This window comes from Citrus clementina, unplaced genomic scaffold (assembly GCF_000493195.1).
Source record: "Citrus clementina cultivar Clemenules unplaced genomic scaffold, Citrus_clementina_v1.0 scaffold_7, whole genome shotgun sequence".
Lineage (NCBI taxonomy): Eukaryota > Viridiplantae > Streptophyta > Magnoliopsida > Sapindales > Rutaceae > Citrus > Citrus x clementina.
Genome location: NW_006262075.1, coordinates 12,070,020 through 12,097,185, shown reverse-complemented (window position 1 = coordinate 12,097,185; position 27,166 = coordinate 12,070,020). Strand labels below are relative to the sequence as shown.

Sequence of the window (27,166 nt, the reverse complement as noted above, 5' to 3'; positions counted from 1 at the left end):
TTGAATAATCTTGAATATTGAAATTTATTTCCACAAAAGCGAACATATTACAACATCAAGTTTATATCAATTTACAATTAATCTATTACAACAAACAACTGGAAAAAAAAAACCATAAAAAACGCATTGACAGACATGGATGAACTAACGTTGCTTTTTTTTTTTTTTTTTTTGGGAATATTTTTTGCTTGCATCTCTTCTAAATTAATCAACATCTCCATTTTCAATGTTTTATTTCTTTTTTTTTCGGTTAAATGTTTTGATCATCTTGTTATGCTTCAATTGCTTTTATGATTTGTCTTAAATATTAAGGAGCTTAGAGAAAAGTAATCCACATGCATGTATAAAAAAAGGGGGAAAAAGAAAAATAAAAGTGTAGCCTAAAAACATTGTAATGTTAGAGCTAAAGTAGTAAAGTATATGGGATAACTCCGATTTCAAATAAAATAAAAAGCAGTGACACTAGCTTTCTCTTTTCTTGTCCTTTCACATTCAAAAAGTAAAAAGGATTAATTTCATATTAATCTCTTATGAAATAATAATTTTAAAATACTTTAAATTATTGTAAATTTTAATTTATTTCATTTTATTAACAAGATAAAAAAATTTTTACCCATATACCACATTTTTCTTTTATCTTTTAAATAAAATTAAGATAAATTAAAGTTTATAATAATTTAAGAGATATTTTAAATATTTTCATCTCACAATTGAGGTCGTCTGAATTTTTTCTACAACAAAAGCAACGAACCACTTATCTTCAATAATTAAAAAGATGAATGTACATAAAATGAATGCATTAGCTGGCCACCAATTTGTCCTTAGTTGCAAGTGCATTCCCTGTTTCACTCCGAAGCTTTTACAAAGTATTTGCCAGTGAACTTTTCGATATTCTAACTCTGCACTTTCTTCATAATTTGCAGGAGACAAATGAAATTGAATTCACAATTACCACAGAATATATAATTGAAAAGTTGATTCACATCACCCCCATATAGAACAAGTAGTACTTTGTGACTGTCCCGAACATACAAAATTTAATTTCAAAATCTATATTGCATTGCTAACTTTGTCAAGGGCTGCAAGCATGCAGCAACATCAGCAATAGAAACAGAGACAAAGAAATGATAATATGACAGGAAGTGAAAAAATGAAAGGGAACAAGTCACAAAAAAGCAACCACCACAGGTCGTAATAAACCCTGCGGATCTGCTCCTGAATCTCTCCATCCATGTTGATGATGTTGATGATGCCCCCTTCAATCACTTGTCAGTTGATTTTAAAAATAGAAGCAATGCATTCTGAGTTACTTGATCCTCCGATTGAAGTTGTTTCCACCAATCTTCCTTTCCCTTGATAAGAATTTTACCTTGGCCTGCCCTTTCAAGATCCGGTGGCAGCTTCTTAAGCTCTGGGCATTTAAATACAAAAATTCTGCAGGCATCAGGGAATGGCAAGGCCTTCCAGTGGACCCTGTTCAAATTTGGTAGCTTCTTCAAGTAAAGAACTTGGAGTTTTGTAACAGGTTCAAGATTTGACATCACCTCTTCACCTAATTTTCCTACAATGATTATTTCCTCCATATCACTTTATGTGAACAATAAAGTTAACATAATCAATAGCACAACTTGGCTTTGAAAAACAGGTTATATGCTTTACCACTAAACAAACTAATAAGAATCAAGTGAATCTGCCAGCATCTTGAATGCTAACAGTGTCTGCTGAATGAAAATGTATCTGTTGTCAATAGATGGCTGTAGATGGAAAACCTTGCCTGTTCTAGAAGTTTTCCTGCTCGAACATGATCCTCCGGAGTGAATGCATCAATAACCTGACGAGGAACTGTATTCTTACCTTATGGTTTTTAAAACTTAAAAGGCAAAGACACATACAAACTTGCATGCTTGGAGCATATGAAAAATGTGTGAGCAAATATAAATGACAGGAGAAAAAGAACCTACAGCTTTAAAATGTTCTTTCATTGTGCCCCTATATTCCATCACAGCTCCACGAAGAGCCTGCAAGCTGTCCTCTTCGTCATTATCTGCAATTGTTAACATACTTCAGGAGAAGGAAAGCTGAAAAATAAGGGGAAAAAATGACCAAAGCCAGAAATGAGAGGAAAATTTAGCTAGTTTGTCCCCCCATATATATTTCTGCAGATACACTTACAGGTTCATATGGTTGACCAGACCAGCATTTAAAGCAAGTGAACCTAATTCTATATAATAAGTTATTGCTGTTTTTCTTTAACATTGATGTTACCTCAATGCATGAACTAGTATCTACAGATATTTTCCTTTCACGAAATATGCAAAATGTTTCAGTCTTTCAGATTCAGAGAACTCTATCTTTTCCATAATGTAGGTAACTAAAAGATATTTGATCTAACTGAAGCAGACAAAATCTTTAGACATTCCAGAGCCACAAAGTGTATCTGTTACAAAGTTCTGCAGGTGAGAGAAAATATTCATATCAGAGTTTCCATTAGTTATTGCAGAATCTCTAGTATTCCATAGCCACAAAGTACATCTGTTACAAAGCTCTCCAGGTGAGAGAAAATATTCAAATCATGGTTTCCATTAGTTATTGCAGATATTTCACTATAAAGCTTTCCACTAGTTCTCCAGTAAGTGGAGGAAATCAAGAATCCTACTAACATTAATATGCATAAATACAAAAGTGATTATACACACAAAAATGAACATGCTCACAAATCCAGTCAATATAGTTAATACAAGAGCACATACTAGTCTGGTTATCTTGCTGCAAATGCACCACATTAGCTTTGTATTCTGGTACCAATTCCTCTGGCGGTTCACTCACCACCTTTCTTAATGCTTTGGACCTCCACTCCATCTTCATCAGAGTTCTCAGGAACACTAAATAAAGCAGCAAAAACTTCCTTCTGTAGTTCATTTCTGTCTTTTGGGTCTCTAACCAATTCTCATTCATTAGTATTTGGATCTTCCTTTGCACGACTGAGGCAATACAGTCAAAAGCTAATCAAGTAACCATATATGGATGAGAAATCCCTCCACCTCCCTTCCAAAACAAAGTCTAAGAAATATCAGAATTCTTTCAATAAAAGCCCTTCCCAACATGCCCTGCCTACTGAAGGAAATATATTAGTCTTACAAGAAGTTGAGAAAATAAATTAAATGCCATACCCTCCGGAAGAATTCAATTGTTGCAATTTTCTTTCACGTGGAGGCCCTTTAAAAGTAGAGCACATGTCCGTACACTGTTTATGAAATCATAATAAAAATCATAATAACAGGGAACCAGGTATTAATAACAAATCTTAACACTTAAAATTCAACTGTGATTGAAGAGGATTAAAAAACATATGAACTTGTTATCTTGGAAGAAGGCAATCTAAGATATAGCAAACTTGGCACATTCATATATGAACAGAAGGAATTTGTAGATTTTTTGAAGCCATAATCGTTTAATAATCATGAACCAAACAATAATATAAGACTATTATTTCTTTTCTTCTAATCTATACATAATTGCACATCAGAATAAAGTGATATACAATGGTTGTCTGCAGACACAAACGCGTGATCAACAGGAAAAATCATCTGAACATTTGTATTACTAATTTGGCATATAAAAGATTCTCATAATAGTTCAAAATACAAGTAAATGAACATTTACATGAAGACACTTCCAATCACCCACTCCTCATTTCTCAAAGATTCATTGTTTAAAGATGAGGCAAATACTCTTCTTCTTACTTAAATAAGAATATCCAAATTCTCCACAATGGCACGTACACAAATTGCATACTCATTTCCTGTTCAATACAAGTGTTAAGAAAAATTAGTTAAGGCAACTGGCATGCATAAATAATTTTAGCATCTATCTTGGATGAATTTGTCAACAGAGTTCCTCTTGTATTCCTTAAACTGACAATTATACAAAAAGTTATTGTCAGTGCATAATAAGCTATTACATCCTACCATTGTTTTTTACATTACCTAAAATAGATTTCCTTACTTTGGCACGAAAGTGATGCCTAGCCACAGAAAAGAAAAGGAATTGATGATCCCTCTATGAAATTACAAATGGATCATCAACCACTTTTAACGATCTCCACAAAAAGAGTCGTGTACAAAAACTATGACCATTGGTTATTTAATATTCAGGAATTATGCATACCTTTTCAGAGGATTTACCATGAAATTTTGACTTGTCACCCAAAGTCTCTGCCGAGCAATCAATTAGTTTCGACACACTCTGAAGAGTAAACAAAAAAAAAACATATTAGCTAAGAAAATGATTATAGAATGGGCATATTTTCTTTGAAGAATTACTTTATTGATCAAATTAACTTGAGAAGGAAAATTCATGTTATCAAGCTACAAAAACAAGAAGACCAGTTATTATTGCAAGTTACAAGATAGAAATATAAAATCATGAACCTCAACTTTTCTTGATTGAGAGGAACATACATAACATAAAGCATCACAATCAGGTTAAATGAAAACGGTTCAAGTCTTTAATCGAAACAAACATTTTTGGCAGATTAAACAAACATTTTTGGCTGAAACAAAATGGCGTCTTTAACTATGTGAAATTTTCTTGACAGCGGGTTACGGGAATTTTTATCACTTATAAATCTCTCCATAGTTATTGATCCGGCCTTTTCCAAAGCTATACTTCCCTGTGATAAACTAAGAGAATTTTGAGCAAAAGTTGTTAGTGAATTAGATGAAGCTGGAGCAGAGCATGATGTTGCTGTGTAGCTGGTTGTATCAGATCAAATCATTAAGCTGACCTGTCAAAGTTAGTTAGCTGGTTGAGCTGATGTGTCAAGTTAGTTATACAGCAATTGGTTATGTGTTGCAACAATCTCGTGTGTGTGTGTGAAGAGTTTGTAGCTCAATATAAATATCAATTTTTAGTCATTAAACTGTAAGTTTGGTATAATAAAAGGATCTAACAGTTTTCTTTGCAAAGCTTTTCTTTTATTTTCTTTCATTTTCTAGCCTACCAAACAATATAGAACTAAGTTTCTTTCATATGCTTTCTCTTGGAGGAGAATTCCCTTTATATACTATGAATACGAGCTTATGTTTAGCCATAAACATGGCTAAACTACCATATACATAACTATCTAAAATAGCCTACAGCTAGTATATCTTAAATAAGGAAAAAATATAAGATTTACAACCATAAAGATAATTGTTACAGCTGTACAGGCATAGAATTTGCCATAAGATCTACTAATTCCTTTGACATCCCCCCTCAAATTGATGCTGGTAAATCTACAAGCATCAATTTGCTAACAAGAACGTTATGTCGCTGACATGTCATGGATTTGGTGAAGATATTCGTAATCAGTAGAGTAGTGGAGATATGCAGGAGGGTGATAACTTGGTGGTCATAGGCCTCTCGAATAGAGTGGCAGTCAACCTCTATGTGTTTCATGCGCTCATGGTAGACAGGGTTGGCTACAATTTGGATGGCACTTGTGTTGTCAGCATGTAGGGGAGTAGGTTGATGTTGTGAGAAACCAAGCTCTGTTAAGAGACCACGCGACCAAATGATCTTGGAGCAGGCTACAGACATGGCGCGGTATTCTGCCTCAGTGGATTATTTGGAGACTGAGTCTTGCTTTTTGCATTTCCAAGAGCTAAGGGCATCACCAAGAAACATGCACCATCCCAAAGTAGATTTTCTCGTGTCCGGGCAGCTAGCCCAATCTGCGTCATTGTAGGCTTGTAGTTGGAGTGAAGAACCAGTAGGGAAGAATAAACTGCAGTTAAGAGTGCCAAGAATATATCTAATGATGCGGCGGACTGTGGATACGTGGAGATGTCGAAGGGCTTGCATGAACTTGCTAACGGTGTGGACAGCATAAGAGATGTCTGGGCGGGTGATAGTTAGATAGATAAGTAGGATCTTGAAGTAGTTCCCTTTCGTCTTGTCGATATTTCACATTAAGTTCCACTGGGGTGTCAACAGAATTTTTGTCCATAAGTCCAGCTAATTAAATTAAATCCTGAATATACTTGTGTTGATTCAAGAAGATACCTTGAGGCAGATAATGCACCTCTAACCCCAAAAAATAGGTGAGTTGACCGAGGTCTTTCATGTGAAAAATAGAGTGCAACAAATTCTGAAGTTTAGAAATTGCCTCCATATCAGAACCAGTGATAACGATGTCATCCACATAAATAAGGAGAACAATGATGCCCTTAGATGTCTGTTGGAAAAAAAAAAGGAGGAGTCATACTGACTTTGAGTGAATGAAAAACTGAAAAGAGTTGATCGAAACTTCTCAAACCATACTCGCGGTGCTTGCTTCAACCCATACAACGAACATTTTAGTTTGCAAACATCATTAGGAGAGGAAGTAGTCATACCGTGGGGAAGTTTCATGTAAATTTCCTCCTTGAGATCACTATGTAGGAAAGCGTTCTTTACATCCATTTAATGTAAAGAACATGATTGTGATGCAGCAAGGGCTAATATTGTTCGAACAGTGGTCATTTTGGCTACCGGCGCGAAGGTCTCATCGTAGTCTAGGCCATATTCTTGCTTGTTGCCAAGAACCACCAACCGAGCCTTGTAACGATCTATGGATTCATTAAAACGCAGCTTGATAGAAAACACTAGCTTACTACTAAGGGGTTTCACGGATGGAGGACATGAAACAATATCCCAAGTTTGGTTTTCTTCAAGTGCAAGAAGTTCTGATTCAATAGATTTTCACCAAAATTCATGCTCTATTGCCTGTTTATATGATGAAGGAATAAGAATAGAAGACAAAGTGGCTGTCAAAAATAATGGAGAGGTGAAACCATACCTATCTGGTGGTCTACGAACCCGAGTACTATGTCTGAAAGGTTCAGGTGCAGTTGCTGGAACTGGATCAACATTCAGGGAAGTTGCTGGAGGGGGCCCGAGAGGTACTAAATTCTTGCGTCGCTGATAGACTATGATAGGTTTAGAAGGTGCAGAATCTGCAGAAGGGTTAGTAAACTTTGGCAAAACAGAAAATGAAGGCGAAGAATCGTCGTGGTATGCGGAAAAGAAATACTGATTTTCAAAGAAAATCACATTTCGAGAAACCCTTATATGATGCAAATTTGGATCATAACAAAGAAAACATTTTTAGTGCATAAAATATCCTAGAAAAGCACATTTCACAGCTTGGGCTGTGAGTTTTGTACGCTCATATGGAGGAAGATGAACATAGCACACACAACTGAAGGTATGGAGATGAGAGTAACTTAGTGTATGGCCAAATAACTGAAAGAAATGGGAGACATGGTTCAAGGAATGAGAGGACAATCTGTTGATGAGATAGACAACAGTGGAGAAAGCTTCACACCAAAAACGAGAGGGTACAAATGAAGACAACATCGAGAAGGTGATAGTTCTTTCTTTCAGCCACCCCATTTTGTTGAGGGGTTGAAGGACAAGATCTTTGAGAAATTATACCATTGGTGTGCAAAAATTCTTAAAATAAATGAGACATATACTCACCCCCATTATCAAAGCAAAGAATTTTGATATTAGTAGAAAATTGGGTCTGAATATATGCATGAAAAAGCTTGAAAACAGAGAACACTTCATCTTTAGAATGTAGAAAATAAATCCATGTGAAGCGACTATAGTCATCAATAAAAGTGACAAAGTACTTGTAATTAGCATGAGATGTAACAGGCGCCATACCCCACACATCACTATGTATCAAATCAAAAGGCTGGACAACATTCGGTGTGTGAGTGGGAAATGGCAGAATTTTACTTTTTCCAAGCTTGCAAGAATTGCAATCAAATTGAACAACACTAAGGGATGGTGATCTTTTATTCCCAAGTAAACCAGAATTTAGCAAAGCATAAAATACATTAGAGTTTAGGTGTCCTAGACGTTTATGCCATGCTCGATAATTAACCTTAGTAAAATTGCAAGTGATGATAGGCAAAGAGAAACATGGAGACTTAGCAAATTGGAGAGGGAAAAGACGTCATATTTTAGGCCCCCTGGCAATCATCTTCCCTGACTGCTGATCCTGCACAACACAACTAGATTTAGAGAATTCTACTTTACAATTATTGTCAACTAACTGACCGATTGAAACAAGATTAGTAGGAAGACCAGGAGAGACAAAGACATTGGTTATAGAAAAAGAAACATCACTAGTGGCTGTGATAGGTAAAGAGTTGCCATCAGCTGTATGAATTTTTAGATTTCTAAGGTATTTACTTACATTGGTGAAGAATTTAGCATTGTTTGTCATGTGATGGGAAGCCCCAGAATCAAAGTACCAAGGAGATCTAGTGGGTGATTTACCTGAGAGTCCTAATGAGGAGAATACAATAATGATCATTTGTTGAATCATTTATGGGGTCACAGATTGAACAGGAACAGGAGCACTTTGGGTCAAATGTGCTGTATCCACAGAACTACCATCACTAGAAGAACCAACTGAGGTAGCATATGTTGTTTCAGATTTCTTGGGGGGTCGAGTAAGGCATTCCTTAATGATATGTCCATCTTTTTTGCAATAGTTGCATAATTTTTTTGAACAATTTGAAGCGTAATGTCCAAATCCTTTGCAACAAAAACATTGAACTATACTGATGTCCTTACCTTTTGGCTTGCCTTGAGCTGCATAAGCCATAGGAACAGAAGTAGATTTTTTTTGTTTCATGGTATTTTGAGTAAGAAGTCGTTGCTCCTCATGAAATAAGTCATTGAGGCATGTATCCAAGGAAGGGACAGATTCTCAATTCATAAGATTGGACCTAGTGCTTTCAAATTCATATATCAGTTTTATCATAAATTGATCTCTCTTAGTAGTTTCATGTACAGATTGAACAAAACTAAGACCTTCGGAGGTAAGGTAGCATAGATTATATCAGTATATTCAGCCCAAATAATCATAAAGATAGAATAAAAATCAGAAATAGAGAGACTGCCTTGTTGGAGATTGGCTAGCTCATGTTCAAGCTGAAATCAACGAGCAGTGTTGGTGTGACTGTAGAGTTTCTTTAGATGATTCCACATTCCTGCTGCAGTCTTGAAGGGTCGAAGATTCAAGATGAAGTTGGATTCCACAGATCCTAGAATCCATGCCATGATTTGAGCATCCTTGACTTCCCACTTGGCGTACCCATCCTGGTCTATCTCTTTATCAGGGGCAGGTTTCCTGCCATCAACTTGTCCCCATAGATCTTTGCCTTTGACAAATATCTCGAAATGAAATGCCCAGGCTGAGTAGTTTGTGCCATTAAAACGGATCAAAAAAGCATCATACTTGTCTGAAGACATGAGGCTGAGATAACTTGATAAAAAAAAGAATAACTAAGAACAAGGGAATGAACTAGGAAGAAGAGAATTCAGAACTGAGGCTCTGATACCATGATAAACTCAGAGAATTTTGAGCAAAAGTTATGCTTTCTCTTAGAAGAGAATTCCCTTTATATACTATGAATACAAGCTTATGTTTAGCCCTAAACATAGCTAAACTATCATATACATAACTATCTAAAATAGCCTACAGCTAGTATATCCTAAATAAGGAAAACATATAAGATTTACAATCATAAGGATAATTGTTACAGTTGTACAGGCATAGAATCTGCCATAGAATCTGCTAATTCCTTTGACACCTTGTTCCCCCTATTGCATTAAAAGCACATAATATCATTTTACAATCACGGGCAAGTTTCAGGCCTTTGAACCATGAAGATCTAGATAAAGTACTCGATTGGGTTCAACTACTGAAATTAACCGAAGTATCTCATTCTCACTTTTGGAAGCGACAACAAATGGATGTTAGTCAAAATGCAAGTTGAACCTTAACATATGACAGCAGTATTTAAGACTTGACTTTGATATGATATAACAATCACAAAGGGAGATGAGATTTACTAAATTACATAAAAGGGAAAAAGCAGAGGCCTCTATCAGGAAGATATAGTCCTTACCTTTTGCATATCATATCCACAACTACCTGCAAGTTAAGTATAATAACAAATTAGTGATCACATGCACACGAAAAGAAAAAGAAGAAGAAGTAGAAGAAAAGAAGATAAAGAAAGAAAGAAAGAACATTGAAAATGACAATATATATTAAATTGGCATCAACATATTTAAGACATTACTGGAACTTCCCGAATCACATCCCTATTCAGCTGGAACACTTCTCCTAGCAATTTAAACAGAAAATCTTCCACATCCTTCTGCAAATGGTCATCCTTTGATTGTTTTTGTTTAGTTCCTTCTCCACAAAGTGCAGACATGGGAAACTCCTTTGGATACGACTTCAATGGCTTTGATGCCAGAAAACTAGAAAAGTGCCATTAGCTGGCTGTGCAAGTTTACATAATTTTTACCAAGAAAACTTGAAACGGTACCTCTTGATACTGGACGCCATTTTGTCTTAGAAGGTCTAGATTTTCCATTTGCATAAAATGAATTCTCGAAGATGTTACTATTTGATGATTTTGAAGACTTTTTATCCCTTGCCTCACTAGTAGAAGATAGATAAAAGAGGTTGAGCTGTTTGCCTATTTGTCACAGAGAAATTCACCAGCCCAATTGGGATAGAGAAATTCACCACCCAAATCGGGATTTCGCCTTGCATTACGATAAGCAAAAGCTATTTCTTTCAGAGTAAACACAGAACCAAATGTGTCAAGCAAACCCCTTAGTGCCTTCTCCCCAATGTCATAATTTAATCCGTTACACCCAGATAATTCCATTCCAAATAAACCATAATTCCATTCCAAATAAACCAAAAATCGATTACTTGTTCCATCAATCATAACAGGATTCCAGATAAGATAAACCCAAATACGACACACAAAAATGCAGCACACAAAAGAAGTGATTCAATAAAAAACGAGATCATAAGAAATATTGAGAGGGACACTGAGAAGCTTACAAGAGAGGTTTGGTGAGGTTTTTAGAGGAACGAAAGGGGCCCAGTTCTTCTCTACTCACTCCTTCCACCCACAACTGATTTGAAGAATGAGTTTGTTTATATAGAAAAGAAAAAGAAGTCTATTTTAAAATGGATTTATTTTATCATTATTATTTTTAACATAAAGTGTATGGGAGAAAACTTGATGCCTATAAAGGCATCCCACATCAATCGAGTTTGGCATAAGCCCAACACTTATAAAGGGGGATCCACAGCTTCTAAGCATATTTTACATTACTTGAATACGAGAGAAGGTTAATACTAATAAAAGGTTATCCACCCTAATTGGATTTGGAATGCCGAAATTATCCACTATTGTGCATGCACAATGTGCCCTCTTATTGTTGTCTTGGCTATCATTTTTCTATACTAAAACATTACAATCAAGCAATTTAAAAGACTAGGGTTGGCAAAACCCAAGTTTGGGTCTGGGTATCGCAATGTTCAAACTCGGTCCACATGTATTTTTTAGACACTTGAACTGGGTTTTAATCTGAGGACTCAGATTTTATACTTTTTTAATATTATATATATATATATATATTGGTAATTTTATAATTTTTAAATTTATTTCAATGAAATTAGATATATGTAATAGATGAGTCTAATAAATATAGATATTTAAAATAATATATATTTATAATATTTTTTAATAAAATCCAGGTTCCGAGTTTCAAGTGATGCCCAGGACCAACCCGGCTTCATACTCCGTACCCGGCCCAAATCAGCCGAGTCCAAATCAGACGGGTATTTTTGCCACCTATAAAAATAACAAATTAAAAAAAAATCAGTCGCAAAATTGGAGGCTTTCAATGACATATTTAGTCCTTCTTCGAAAGCTTTGAAACAACATGTCATCTGCCTAATTCTTACATTTGTATCCCAAATTATGACTCTTTGATATCGGCATATCCTCATGATCAAAAGGGTGGTTGTGAGACGAGAATTAAAAAAATTAATAATTGATTCAAGAATGTCACCGTACAACAACATATACAGGGCAAAATTTAACCATAAAGGAAAACAAAAATTAGATATAAATATGCAATAAATGGAAAAGCACTTACCGTAAGTTTTATTCAAATTGGTTCGCTGCAAAATATTAATCCATGTTGATGCCCATCAAATGGATCCAAAACAAGGAAGAAAAGCATTATAGGTTGCTTCATCCTCCCATTGCAACTTATTCCACCAGTGTTCCTCTCCTCTAATGAGAATTGGGCATTCAGATACAAAAATTTCCCTGACATGTGGAGAGGGCAACACATTCCAATAGACGCTTTTTTAATTTTGGTAGAATTCGGAGGCCAAGATATTGGAGTTTTACAAAAGGGTTTAGATCTGCCATCATCTCTGGAACTTCACTTAATTTTCTTGCACTGATTATTGCTTCTGTAGGGTCCATCTCACTTCAGTGGACCAAAAGCCCAAAGTCCAAAATAATTTGCTTGATGTGTAATTATTGTAAAATTTTAGACTTGGATGAAATTAACCAAAAAAAATATAAAGGAAATAAGTGAATAATCGCGAGAGATGTAGCCATTTCGCGCAAGTGAGAAGACGTTGCGAGAGAAAAAGATATTTTTTTTCTTTGGGTTTTCAATCTTTGATTCAACGATCGAAAAATAATTTTAGCTTTGATTTCTCCCAAATTTGGAGGATAAGTTCCTGACATCGCCCTTTACATTTCTACTCGTGTTGATCTATATTTTATTCTCTCATTAGCTGTTATTGGAGATACTCACTTATTGAAGAAATAGATTTTAGATCTATTATTGTAAGCCAAGATTGTTGAAAATCTTGATGTTGTTAACCTCTAGTGTTATCTGGAGAAGAATTTGTACTGTAATCCCATTAATATAGTGGAAATTTATATCGGACTATTGTCCCATGGTTTTTCCCGATTTGAATTTTCCACGTTAAAATCGGTGTCTCTTGTGGTTGATTTTTGCTTTGAATTTATTGATTAATTTTTCTGCTTATTTGTTTATGGTGCACATCCTATTTTAATCACACAAAGAGGAAAAGAATTTTATTTTCGCTTAATTTGTAGCTGTTTGTGGTAGTCGTTTTCCCAATAGAGTGGTATCAGAGCCAGGTTGTGTGTTTTTATTACTTATGTGGTTGAAATAGAGGAGTCTTTGGCGTTCATGATTAAATTGAGTCGTGGAATTATGATATTTGGAAGTCTAGAATGAAAGATTTGCTCTACATGAAAGACTTACATGAACCTATTGAAGGTGATGAAGTTAAACTTGTTGATATAGATGATAAGAAATGGGCTCAATTGAACCAGAAAGCCGTGGGCACTATTAGGTCATGGATTGATCAGAGTGTGTACCATCATGTCGCGAAGGAATCCAAGGCTGATGTTCTTTGGAGAAAATTAGAAATAATTTATGAGCAGCCAACAGCACAAAATAAAGTCAATCTAATGAAAAGGCTTGTTAACTTGAAATATAAAAAAGGCCACAGTATTACTGAACACACTAGTGAGTTTCAGGGTTTGGTTGATCAGTTGACTACTATGAAGATTATTCTAGATGACGAGTTACAAGCATTGTTGTTGCTTAGTTCTTTACCTGATAGTTGGGAGACATTAGTGGTGTCAGTGAATAATTCGGCACCGAATGGTAAATTAAACTTGGATATGGTTACAGATAGACTGCGGAATGAAGAATCTCGAAGAAAGAATGCTGAAGTAGTTCCCTCTGAGTCAGCTACACTTGTTTCAGAAAACCAAAAAAGACGGGGGAGAAGTCGAAGCAGAAATTTCCGTCATCAGAATAATGATAACCCTGGAGGAAGATCTAAGTCCCATAGGAGAAGCTAAGTGCTTTCATTGTCAGAAAATGGGCCATGTAAAAAGGTAGTGTAAATTGTGGAAAAGAGAACATGCGAAAGAAAAAGGCGATGGTCAGAAAAATGACAAAGAGAATGTTACAGCCGTAATTAATGGTGATATGGGCATTGCTTATAATGATAGCTCTATAAATCTTACTTGCCATACCAGTAATTGGGTGATTGATTCGGGTGCTTCGTTTGATGTTACTGCACATCGTGGTTACTGCTGTTGAGTGTTAGAAAATGCATATTTATAAAGGAGAAAACCATCATTTTACATTTCAAGTCTTACTAACAACCCTTACTTTTATGTATTTAACCTTCTTGTGATTTAATTACATGTGTTTTATTTTAATTAAGTATTTTATGTATTTTAGTGGTATTATAGTGATTTCACAATAAAGGAGAGATCAGACGGTAAAACGGACATCACTTTTGAACTCAGGACGGTCGAAAACCTTAGGAGGAGCATAAAAGGAAAAATAGCACTATTCACATGTACGGTACTATTCACGTATACGGTACTGTATATGTTACTGTTCACGGCACTGCTCACATAGACGGATCGATGATGTGGCATTGACTGATGAGGTGTCACGATCCTGTTGGACTAAAATTCTTATGTACTGTTGATGGTGACGTGGCAGCATATCAGTGGACAAAAAATCTCGCGTACGGTGCATGCATCACACAGGATTATTTTCAACCAAACCGCGTTACTGTTCATCCGGGTCAAACCGCGTACTGTTCATATGGGTCAAACCGTATTACTGTTCATCCGCGTGGTCAAACCGTGGACTGTTGACTGATGACGTGGCGCAATCCTGAGCGTCCAAACTGTTTTTAATCCGATTGCCATGATTTACTCCATGTATCTATAAAAAGGGGGCCTCCCCCCCTAATTTGATATCTCTGAATCCATTTTTGGGATCCATTTTCTGTAATTCCCTCTCTATCTTGTATTTTCTTCGTATTTTAATAAATTCCCATTTTGCCCTTAGTTCAATTATGAGTAGCTAATTTTCTTTTAAGCTTGGGTTGAAGGTGAAGTCTCAACATGTGTCATGGGCTTTATTTGGTAAATTTATTTTCTCTTCCCCTCTAGTTTTTGTGGATGTTTTGACTTCTCGTCGACAAATAATACTAATCTTGTCTAGTACCGCCTTGGTTACACCGGCTCTCTAGTACAAGGTTATTATTATTTGGCACGATAAGCCCTTAGCACCATATTGATTAGAGCGTGGTTCATGAGGTGTGGATTCCCCCCTCATGATTTAATTGGCATTAATACGCATTATTTAGCCCATGATGCATGTTGATACGGATCCAGATACCCAAGTACGTCATTTCAATAGAATTCTCTTCAACTTTATTCTCGCAATTTCAATTCCAATTTTAGAATTTATTCTCGCCATTTTAATTTAAGTTTTAGCATATTCCAAATCATTTCCACCACAAATCCAATCAACCATTTGCAAAATTAATTCTATACACAATTAAAATCCACCTCCTCGTGGGATCGACACTCGTCACCATTGATCTATACTACAATAGATTCGTGCGCTTGCGAGTACATTAAAATTTGCACAACAACTGCACATCATGATTACTTCACATCCTATGTTAATGGTAATTATGACCATGTTCGGATGGGAAATGAGGGGGCATCCAAGATTGTGGGCATAGGAGATATTTGCTTCAAACCAGTGTTGGCTATAAGCTACTCCTTAAAGATGTCAGACATGTACTAGATATTCGCCTTAATTTGATCTCCACAAAAAAGCTTGCATGTACTAGATATTCGTCTTAATTTGATCTCCACAAGAAAAATTGATGATGATAGTTATACTAACTAATTTGGTGAAGGAAAATGAAAGCTCACCAAAGGCTCTCTAGTGTTGGCTAAAGGAAAGAAAATGAACACCCTCTACGTAATAGAAGCCAAAATCAAGAAAGAATATATGAATATGGCTGTAAACAATTCTGACATTGAGACATGGCATAAAAGGCTTGGTCACATTGGTGAGAAAGGGTTAGGAACTCTTGCCAAAAAAGGATTTCTACCAAGCTTTGTAGGTACGTCCCTCAAGACTTGTGTTTAGTGTTTAGCTGGAAAGGCACATAAAGTAACTTTTAAAAGCTTTTCTCCATCTAGAAAGTCACAAATCCTTGATTTGATTCACATTGATATTTGCATGATGCAAAATAGATCAATAGGAGGTGCACTTTATTTTATGACTTTTATTAATGATTGTTCTAGAAAAGTATGGACTTTTGCTTTAAAATCTAAAGATTAAGTGCTTGATATGTTTAAATTCTTTCGTGCTTACTATGTTTAAATTCTTTCGTGCTTATGTTGAGAGAGGGACAAGAAAAAAATTGAAATGTGTCAGGGCAGAAAATGATGGTGGGTACAGAGGACCATTTGAGCAGTATTGCAGATCTCATGGAATCAAACTTAAGAAAACTGTACCAAAATCCCCTCAGCAGAGTGGTGTTGCAGAAATAATGAACAGAACAATTGAAAAGATAGTCAGATGTATGTTTTCTGATGCCAAGCTTTATAAATCCTTCTGAGCGGAGGCTATGCGTACTGTAGTTGATTTGATTAATCTTTCTCCTTAAGCTCCATTAGATGACGATGTACCTAAAAGAGTTTGGATTGGGAAAGATGTTTCTTATAAACACTTGAGGGTGTTTAAGTGCAGAGTGTATGTTCATATCCCTAAAGATGAGAGATCAAAACTTGATGATAAAGCCAAGAAATGTATTTTCTTAAGCTATGGACATGAAGAATTTGGGTACAGATTATGGGATCCAGTGACAAGAAAAGTAATCAGAATTAGAGATGTTGTGTTTCTTAAAAATTAGATAGTTGGTGATGAAAAAAAAATGATAAGTCTCAGCCATCTCCAGAGATTCTTATTATTCCAACTTCGGTTTCTCCACATGTTGTTCATGATGATCATAGGGGAGCTGGAGAGGATAATAATAATGGTCCAGCAGAACCAATTGAGCAAGCACCTCTGGGATTAGTAGCTAGCTTGGATTTGGAAATTGAACAATTCAATGTAAAGACTGCTTTCTTACACGATGACTTAAAGGAGGAAATATACATATAACAACCTGAAGAGTTCAGTGTCAAAGGTAAAGAAGAACTTGTGTACAAATTGAAAAAAACTTTATATGGGCTGAAACATGCACCAAGACAGTGGTATAAGAAGTTTGATTCTTTTATGGAGAATCATGGCTTTTGCAAGACAATGTGTGATCATTGTATGTTTGTGAAAAAGTTTAGTGATAATGATTTTATTATTCTTTTACTTTTTGTGGATGACATGTTGATTGTTGGCAAGGATACTAGTAAGATTGACAATTTGAAGAGAGAGCTTAGCAAGTCTTTTGTAATGAAGGACTTGGGATCGGCGAAACAAATTCTTGGCATGAAGATTTCTCGTGACAGAAAAACTGGGAATTTATGGTTATCTCAGGAAGCATATGTTGAAAAAGTTCTTAAAAGATATAATATGGACAAAGCAAAATATGTTTATTTTCCACTTGCAGGTCATTTCAAGCTTAGTTTCAAGCATTGTCCCATAAGTGAGAAAGAGAAGCAAGAGATAAAAAGAGTTTTTTATGCTTCAACAGTTGGTAGTTTGAGGTACGCTTCAACAGTTGGTAGTCAACTGGTTTTCCTCTAATCTGGGTAAAAAACACTGGACAGCAGTAAAGTAGATTGTCATATATCTCAGAGGCACTTCCAAGGCATGTTTATGTTTTGGTGGTGACAAACCTATATTACAAGTAGATACGGATGCATATATGGCAGGAGATGTTGATTCTAGAAAGTCTCTATCAAGATATTTGCTCACCTATGTAGGAGGAGCAGTTTCATGGCAGTCTAGACTTTAGTAGTGTGTTGCTTTGTCTACTACAGAAGTAGAGTATATTACAATCACTGAAAGTTACAAAGAAACCTTGTGGATGAAGAATTTTCTACAAGAACTAGGTGTTAATCAAGATAGTTATGTTGTGTACTGTGACAGTTAAAGTGTCATCCACTTGGCAAAGAATTCAACATATCATTTGAAATCGAAGCATATTGATATGAAGTATCATTGGATACAAGACGTGCTTGAGTAGAAACAGTTGCAGCTTGGAGAAATTCACACAACGAAGAATGCATCAGATATGATGATAAAGTCATTACCCAAGGAGAAGCTGGAAAGCTGTAAGTAGAGAGCGGGCTTGGTGGTGCCCCTTAGATGAGATGGAGGGGGAGATTTGTAAGGTCCATTTCACTTCAGTGGACCAAAAAGTTCAAAGTCCAAAATAATTTGCTTGATGTGTAATTATTGTAAAATTTTGGACTTGGATGAAATTAACTAAGGAAATAAGTAAAGAATCGCGAGAGCTGTAGACATTTTGCGAAAGTGAGAAGACACTGCGAGAGAAAGAGATATTTTTTTTTTTTTTGGTTTTCAATCTTTGATTCAACAATCAAAAGGTTATTTTAGCTCTGATTAGTCCTAAATTTGGAGGGTAAGTTCCTGACATTGCCCTCTATATTTCTACTGGTGTTGATCTGTATTTTATTCTCTCAGTAGCTATTATTTGAGATACTCACTTATTGAAGAAATAGATTTTAGATCTATTATTATAAACTAAGATTGTTGAGAATTTTAATATTGTTAGCATCTAGTATTATCTGGAGAAGAATTTGTGTTGTAATCTCATTAATATAGTAGAAGTTTATATCAGACTACTATCCTGTGATTTTTCCCAATTTAAATTTTCTACTTAAAAATCGGTGTCTCTTGTGGTTGGTTTTTGCTTTGCATTTATTGGTTTATTTTTCTGCTTATTTGTTTGTGGTGCACATCCTATTTTAATCACACAAAGAGAGAAAGAATTTTGTATTCGCTTAATTTTTAGCTGCTTGTGGTAGTCTCTTTCCCAACAACCTCCATCTCCATACATTTTTCTATCTGAATAACCTTAAGATTTGGTACAAACACAAGCCATGTCACTTCCCTCAATTTATGACAAGCCTTTCTCTTAACTTGGTGAAGGCTGTTCAAACAAAAATCTTCTCAAGTTTTTCCAACTTCGACACAGCAGAACTTAAACTCTTCCAAATTTCCACAATTTGAAATACCTAGTTTTTCAAGATGCTTCAACTCTGCCATGGCAAACGACTTTGAATCATCACTGTCTATAAGCTCCAAACATTTTGTACAACTTTGAAACTTTTGGGAGCTCATAAATTTTTGGACGGTAGAAAAACCTTTTAAGGCGATGCTTAATACATTTAAATGTTTTAAACTAAGTAACTCCCCAACCAAGAATTCATTACCACCAAATAGAACGCTATTTTCTGGTGTTTCAACAAGATAACCACAACTGAATATTCGCGGAACCTGTAGCGTTGAAAAGTAACAAATCTGTTGTTTTTGAATTGTAGAGAGATAATTTATGTACTCCAATTCAAACACTTAAAGATTTAGGATAAAAACTTATTTAGTCCCTGTATTTTAATATTAGTGTCCATTTACTCTTTATATTTTTAAAAATACCTCGAAACATCCCTACCGTTAAAGTATTGATACCCCTACCGTTACTTTTCATTTCTTTTAGCTTACTTTTATAATATTACCCTTTTATAATAATTTTTGGACATTAATAAAAAGAAAATAATTAAATTACTAATTTTTTGGACATTAATAAAAATAAAATAATTAAATTACTAATTTAACCCTAAAAATAAAAAATTTATATTAATTTTTTTGCAAGCACCGTTTGCACATTTGGTAGTTTGCATACAATTTTTTACAATTAAAAATTAATATAAATTTTTATTTTTATTTTTTAGGATTAAATTGGTAATTTAATTATTTTATTTTTATTAATGTCTAAACAAAAAAATTATTATTAAAGGGTAATATTGTAAAAATAAGCCAAAATAAATAAAAAGTAACGGTAAGGGTATCAATACTTTAATGGCAGTGATGTTTCAAGGTATTTTTCAAAATATAAGGACTAAATAGATACTAATCTTAAAATATAAGGAATAAATGAGTTTTTACTCTAAAAATTTACTAAGGCTTTTGTCACTTTTGGCAACTGAGTGACGGGAGCATCTGATAGATTAAAATCTGATAGATTAAGGTATTGTAGTGAAATCAATTTCGAAATACCTGATGGCAATCTTCTCAGGTAACCGTTCTTTGATAGATTTAAAAATGTAAGAGAGGGCAAAAATTCGAAGAAACCGCTGTTTGGATAAAATTTCAACGAAGAGAACGAAGAAAACTGATGAGTATAATACAAAGAACTTTGCTTCTGGGCTTAGCAAAAGACAAGACGTTTCGATTTCTATACTACAACGTTCATAAGCATCTCCATTATGCAAATGCACATAGTTGAATCAACCAAATCAGGCAGAAAATACAATACTTGATTTGAATTGCAAGCACGACTAACTACTGTGCAATTCAGCTCTGACTTGAATTTTTTAATAGGAAATCATTTGCAGCAAAATGATTAATTAATTTACTACAAATGATTGAGGCAATTGATAGTGACATGTAATCAAACCTTCATAATCTTCGTAGTATATCCTTGAAATATTCTAGGTATAATTTTCTGAAATATAAAATTTAATGATCGGCAGCTAAAAGAAAAATTAAATTCTAAATGCGGTCGACTACCAAATTCTCTCCACTTATCTCTTGTTGTATTCACGTCTAATTTTTAATTAACCTGCTAATGTATAATATTAAAACAAGCATAGAATAATAATTTCATGTTTCTAGGATTTCTCTTTAGCTAAGAAACAATAAGCAACGATAATAATTTTAGGCAAAGTTTCAAAATTGTAGCTGTCAACATTTCTACATATTTCTTACATTTTTCTAAAACATAAAAATTTGAATTAAAAAAAATCAGAAAACTAACCACTGGGGCAACTTCAATGCCACCTAGTATTGTACGTGGCTCTCAAGAATGAAATGAAAGTGACAGTACAAAATCCGCCATCTGAACAACTAATAAATCATGCAAATCAGCGACAACGCTGGCACGGTGGCACCCATCATCAAGAACCGTTTAGCAATGGCGTTTCAATTATACAGAGATGGCTCATAGCTTTGCTTTGCTTCTGCTGAAGTGAAAGCGGGTATTTCGTACTTTTCTCCATGGAAATAATATTTGTGCCGCAAATTTTTAGAGAAATAACACAAAGAAGATAGCTTATAATTACTTTTCAAACAGGTATCTTTTATTAGTAAAAGGTTGCAATTTGGGTTGACTGGTTGGTTGTATTTGTGTCGCGTCGTCTTATTATCTTGTCAAAATTAAACTAACTTCAATCCAACCTATTTAATAATTATATCAATAATCTCAATTTTTACAAGAACTCATTTATTAAGGTGGAGCTATTTGTACTCTAAAAAATACTTTAAACACTTTTTTACTCATTACACTCATTTGTTAAATTTTTTAAAAATAATTTTCACTCAATACACTCTTGAAAATACCAAAACAACCCTCAATTTGTTCATCACTACAAACCCAGAAAATTAAATCCCATACAAAGAACTTTTTTGGCAGTACTCTTCCTCGTAACTCTAACATAATGACATTGACCTCTGTTTAGTTGCTCTGAATGAAGGGATGATGATAAGGAATTAAGGGTGTAACAAAAATGCTTGATAATAATATACTTGAATCTACTGCAGAAAAAGGAGCTACAAAAATTGGCTTGTACGCTCTTGTGACTGTTAGGAACTAACAAATATGAATGATTAACTTTTGATAAATTGGAACCTTGAGATGTTACAAGTACGATTTTTTATGGTGGTAGAATTCGATGTAAAAGCTGGTTCAACATATATCATTTTGGCCATAAAATTATTAAGTTCGATAGTTTCAATAACAGCATCAGCAAGGCAGCCCATGAAGAAAACCAAACTTCTCATTCTAAAATGTATTTAAGTGGTATAATAGTTTAAAATTGATTATAATGTGGACTTCAATAAGCATATCAAAGAAATTAGAAACATAACAATTAGGATTTATGTCGATGTAGTGAAAGGGTAAAGAGTAATGTATTTTATTTAATCGCACAAAATTGTTCTTAATGGTAAATTAAACTATGGGTGTTTTTGTAATATAAAATTTATAAAATAAAATAATGTTCAGAGTAATTCTTAAAATGTAAATAATCTCAACCCATTTATTATTGTGTCGCCTATTTAATAAAATTTCAATTTTTCTTCATAAAAATAACATTTTAACGTGTTATTATTACATTTTTTTAGAAATTATGCACTATTACCTACACACAGTCTAGTCAAATTTATTTCATATATAAATAAATAATTTTTAAAATTTGACAAATGTACCACATATCTGATTGGCTAAAATATAATTTAATATTAATTGATTAGTAAATCATGTCATAAAACAAGTTATCATGTTATAAACTCTAAATCTAAATTTACCAGATTTTAAGTCGAATTGACATGGATATAACTTATTTAATAATCGTATCAAATTTAACTATCGAAACTCATTTATTCATATTAAATTTATGGGCCATATATATTATTAAAAATTATGTGGGACAATTATCATGTTGCACCAATTTAAAGCATTTGATAGTAAATGGACTTTTTATAATGTTCTAACAACTAGTTGAACCTATAATAATCCTACCCCATTATTATTCAATAAAAACTGTTACTACTAAACGATTTTAAAATAAATTGCTCTTAACGAAAAAAAAAACTATAATAAATACAACCCAAACTGTCTTTTCCTATGAGATTGTAGTTGCATAAAGATATTAATTTGAAGCAGGGAAGAGAAGCAATTTGATAAATCTTTAGGTAGCTAGTGTAGAGGAAATAAATTCCATATCAGATAAAACTGAAAAATACAAAATTTGGCTTTCCCTGCAACAAATTGAAAAAAAAAATGATAGTTTCAGAATTATCATATTAGTCTGCTTACGATAAATCCTTAACAGTTCTTATTGCAGTTGTTTAATTTAAGTAGTTTATCAAAAATGATTTAGTAGAAATCATTTCTGCACAACATGCTTAAGAAAAGAAATTGAATTCAAAATTGAAAACCAAAGAATATTTTACATTTGAATTCATATACAACTCAATGGAACAACGATATTCATACAAAATCATGAACCAAATCTCAAAATAACATGTCAACTTTGTTTGAAAATTTTACCAAAGCTTCATAATTACTAAGATGAATAGCAAATACTGCATGGCTTTGTACACAGTAACGACCGCCTTCTCAATTGCTTCCAGCTATTGATTAGAGACCCTTAGGGCAGCATCCAACTGTTCACTCTTTTGGTGGACTATTATTAATACCCCTCATAAAAATCCTTGAACCAAAAATTTTATTGTAGTTAGAACAGAAGAAATTATAAAGGGTATGATTAAAAATAGAAAATAAAAACTTCAAAATTTAATTTTCATATGATTTTATGTGAAGACGGCTAATATACTCAAGATTTTCTCTGTTTAATTCTATTCATTCTAGAGTTTGTGTATTTCAGTGTAATTATATCCTTTTACGGCAACTGAACAAATTTACGTGAGCATTAATTTGATTCAAATATTCAAGCATCAATTTGAAAAAAACAGAGTAAAATTTGACAACAAAAAGTCAAAAACCAGAGCATCTATTCGATCCCCCCTCGCCCCAAAAAATCAAAAAAGAAAAAGAAAAAAGCAATGCCGGCAAAGTTATAAAGCATTAATTCCTTTTAGTTCAACATTTGTCTGTCATTTGCAGAAGACAAAAAAAAAAAAAAAAAATGGGCGAAATAAAAACAGAGAACAAAAGACCTAGTATTTTGCACGAAGCAAACGACGAGAATATATGTAAAAGTTAAGGAAACAGCACTAACCAGAAATCAAGTTAAGGTTGGAAACAGGAACTAAAAGCAATTTGAGTGGCTTCATCCTCCCATTGAAGTCGGTCCCACCAGTCTGCTTGTCCACGAATAACAAATTTACGCTCTTTTGCACTGTTGGAATCGAGTGGAAGCTTTTTAAGCTGATCACACCCATGTACCACCATTTCTTTCAGATGAGTGAAAGGCAATGGCTTCCAGTAGATGCTCTTCAAATTTGGCAAATGTGACAAACGAAGACTTCGGAGATTTTCAAAAGGGCTTATATGTCCCATCATCTCAGGAACCTCAGCAAATTTTCCAACGCTGATTATTTCTTCCATAGCACGGCAATTGAATAGCGAAAGAGACTTGAGGTTTGGAGCAAAAACGAGGAATGTCAAATCTTTCAATTTAAGGCACGAATCTATGGTAACACGGTGAAGGCTGCGGAAAACAAAAGGTTCCCGCCTTTTTCGTACTATCTCTGTATAATCAATCTTCAATTCTTCCAACTCAAAACCTTTAAAAATCAATCATTCATTGAGGTGGTTTAGATCTGCGAAAGCCGTAGCATCAATAATCGACTTTCTATCTCCGGTCAACTGGAGGTAAAGAGATCGAATACAACTTTTTAACTTATTTGAGCTCAAAACAATTTGGAGAGCATGATAACTTCGCAAGGTCAACTCCAATACCTCTAAATATTTCAAACCGAGCAATTCCCGTACTAAAACTTCACCCCCGCCAAATAAAACGCTGTCTTCTGATGCTTCATGAAAATTGAACCAGCCAGTACCCAACATTCTCAACACACGTAACCTTGAAGAATTTGATATTAGCTGCCGTGGAATTTTATTTAACTCGCTTGTCCACCTCAAATTCAAACATTTCAGATTTACCAACAACTTTAACTCTTGTGGTAACTCTTGTATGTAGGTATGTGAAATATCGAGAAGTTCCAATGAACCCAACTTTGACATCCCAAAAGGTAATTCCAAAATTAAATTCCCGCAGTTTGACATCTTGAAAACTTTGAGAGAAGGCATAAATTGGAAGAAGCCATCGGTGATCCTCTGCAAACTATTATTAGAGGCAAGAAATAGAGTATGGAGATGAGGGCATGCAGGAACCTCTGACAAAGTTTCAATTTGGTTTTGCATCAATGACAATCTTCTCACATTTTCCCATCTTTTAACATCAGGTGCCTCCTTTAGTCCCGCACCTGCACAAACCAAAAAGTTTCTCTTCTCCTTCTCAATTTCACAAGCTATCCATAGAGCCATATCACGAACAACGTCATGCATTTTTACTTTATCATCTTCTATCTCTTCTAGTAAACACGCATGAACAAGAGTGCCCACAATGTAGTATCCTTGGTTTTCTGCACCAAACCTGTCAGATTCCTCTAAGAATCCCTCACCAATCCAACAGTCAATCAAGTCCCATTTAAGAATGCCATAATCTTCAGGATATAAACAACAATATAAGAAACAAGATCTAATCGTCTTATTCTGCAAACTATCATAGCTAAACTTTAAAAGAGGATACACCTCTTTTCCCAAACCTGCAAATTCCGAAGCTGATCTTCTTAGAACTTCAACTGCGTGTCTCCACTCTTCGGCTGTCTTTTTGTAGGCCATAGCTCGACCGATAGTAATAAGTGCGAGTGGCAAACCACCACACTCTTTGGCCACAGTTTGGGCTAGCTCAACGATATCATGATGACTTCCAAGAGTTTCTTCCCCAACTTTTTTTCGAAACAGTTCCCAAGCATCCTTTTCTGATAAGCATGCTACTTTGAACTTCCTGTCAGCTTCCATGCTACCACAAACATCGATCAAACGGGTTGTGAATACGACTTTTGAGGTAGTATTTTGTGGTCCTGGAAGTGGAACGCCCACTTTTGTTAAATCAACCCGCTCCCATATATCATCTAACAGCAATACAATTCTCTTCTCTCTTAAACTCCGGAAGATGTCGAGAGCTTTCTCCTCTACACTTTTACTCTTCCATGAATCATCAACCAAACCTATCTTTTTCCCAATATTTTCTTGAAGTTTTTCAAGTCGCAGGTCTTTTGAAACTACTACCCAAATCACACAATCAAAGTTGGTTGGACTCTCGAGAAATTTATTGTTGATATAGGTCAATAGTGTAGTTTTACCAACACCGCCCATACCATATAGGCCAATGATTCCCGCTGATTCTTCTGCAAGACATCTCCAGACTTGTTCAAGTTGTGATTGCAAGCCTACTACTGTTCGCTCGGTAGGTCTTTCATCTGCTACAGGCTCTGGAGCTCTCTCAGGCACCACCTCGGCAGCCACCGCCTCAAAAACTCCTTCGGCGATTAAAGTCTCCACAGCTCGTAGCTTTTTAGCCACTTGTTTTCCGAACTTGTAGCTTGACGTGCAGTTCCTGGAACAGAACCCTCTAAGACATAATTTTTCAATTTCTTGAGAGCCGCCTCTGATAAGTTCATCAGCTTCATTTTTAACAGCATCCGCCCTCGAAACCCACACTTGCACTTGGTCCAGCCTTCTCATTTGTTGCCGTTCAGCATTGACAACCGCCGTCATCACATCGTTCTTTGCTGCGATTAGTTTCCTTAGTTCAGTCTCCAAGGCAACAAGATTATCTTGGAGGTTACTTATGTATGCTGCTTTTCCAAGAAAGCAATCTAAGCAACGATTGAAAATAGTACCATCGCATGTGATTTGAAAAATGCTACCCATACCTTGTAATATTGATAAGCGGAGAAGCCAAGAAAATTGATTGAGTTTGATTAACCGAAGCTGCTGTGGCGTGTGGAAGAGAAATTTAGTAATGACCTCTGTCCGCTACACTGGGAAAATTATAAAAAGATTTAGGCACGTCCAATTCGGGACCCACTTGTAATACGATCTTGATTTTTCTAGTCAGCAATTGTAGTTTAATATAAATATTTGACAACTTGGAGGCTGCACCCTGAATGTTGTCGTACCTGGGCCAGATGGGCCTGTTGAGATCGGCTTGGGGACTAGGCAGGCCCTTTGGCTTGAGATAATTTGCTCGTTTGTGTTCCTTTTTGCTTCTGTGTGGATGGCTTTTGACTCCAGACAAGCCAAGGCTCTTGGCAGAGTTTACCGTATGCATTGTCATTGGAACAGTGTTGGGTCTTCTGGTTTTTGTCTCGACAACTGTTACTGCTCAAAAGGGCTATGCCGGAGCTGGGCTCAACCCGCAAAGATTTTTGGGCCCAGCACTCGTTAGAGGAGGCCATCTCTGGGATCGCCACTGGGTTTTCTGGGCTGGGCCGGCTATCGCTTGCGTGGCATTTGCTTTGTACACTGAGGACCCAAGTTAATTGTTTATTATAAATCTTGCTATCATCTCTCCCTTTCCAATTTCCATGATCCTGAATGCGACTTGAGTAGACTTTAAATTTAGGCTTAGCCAAACCA

General features: G+C 35.0%; 1 protein-coding gene and 1 pseudogene across 1 annotated transcript; both read right to left on the bottom strand.

Moving 5' to 3' along the window:
* Positions 1 to 961: 961 nt before the first annotated feature.
* LOC18036142 lies at positions 962 to 10,890 on the bottom strand (annotated as a pseudogene).
* A 12,155-nt stretch (positions 10,891 to 23,045) lies between these two features.
* LOC18036407 (probable disease resistance protein At5g63020) lies at positions 23,046 to 26,489 on the bottom strand. The gene is made up of 2 exons (XM_024180336.1): positions 23,736 to 26,489; positions 23,046 to 23,207 (listed from the first exon to the last, which is right to left on the bottom strand). Exon 1 carries the CDS (start codon positions 26,456 to 26,458, stop codon positions 24,257 to 24,259), a length of 2,202 nt encoding a protein of 733 aa, XP_024036104.1. The 5' UTR covers positions 26,459 to 26,489; the 3' UTR covers positions 23,046 to 23,207; positions 23,736 to 24,256.
* Positions 26,490 to 27,166: the final 677 nt, after the last annotated feature.

What these genes read in the sequence shown, in the direction of transcription:
- LOC18036407 (XM_024180336.1), bottom strand. Translation starts at nt 26,458, where the DNA reads ATGGGTAGCATTTTTCAAATCACATGCGATGGTACTATTTTCAATCGT.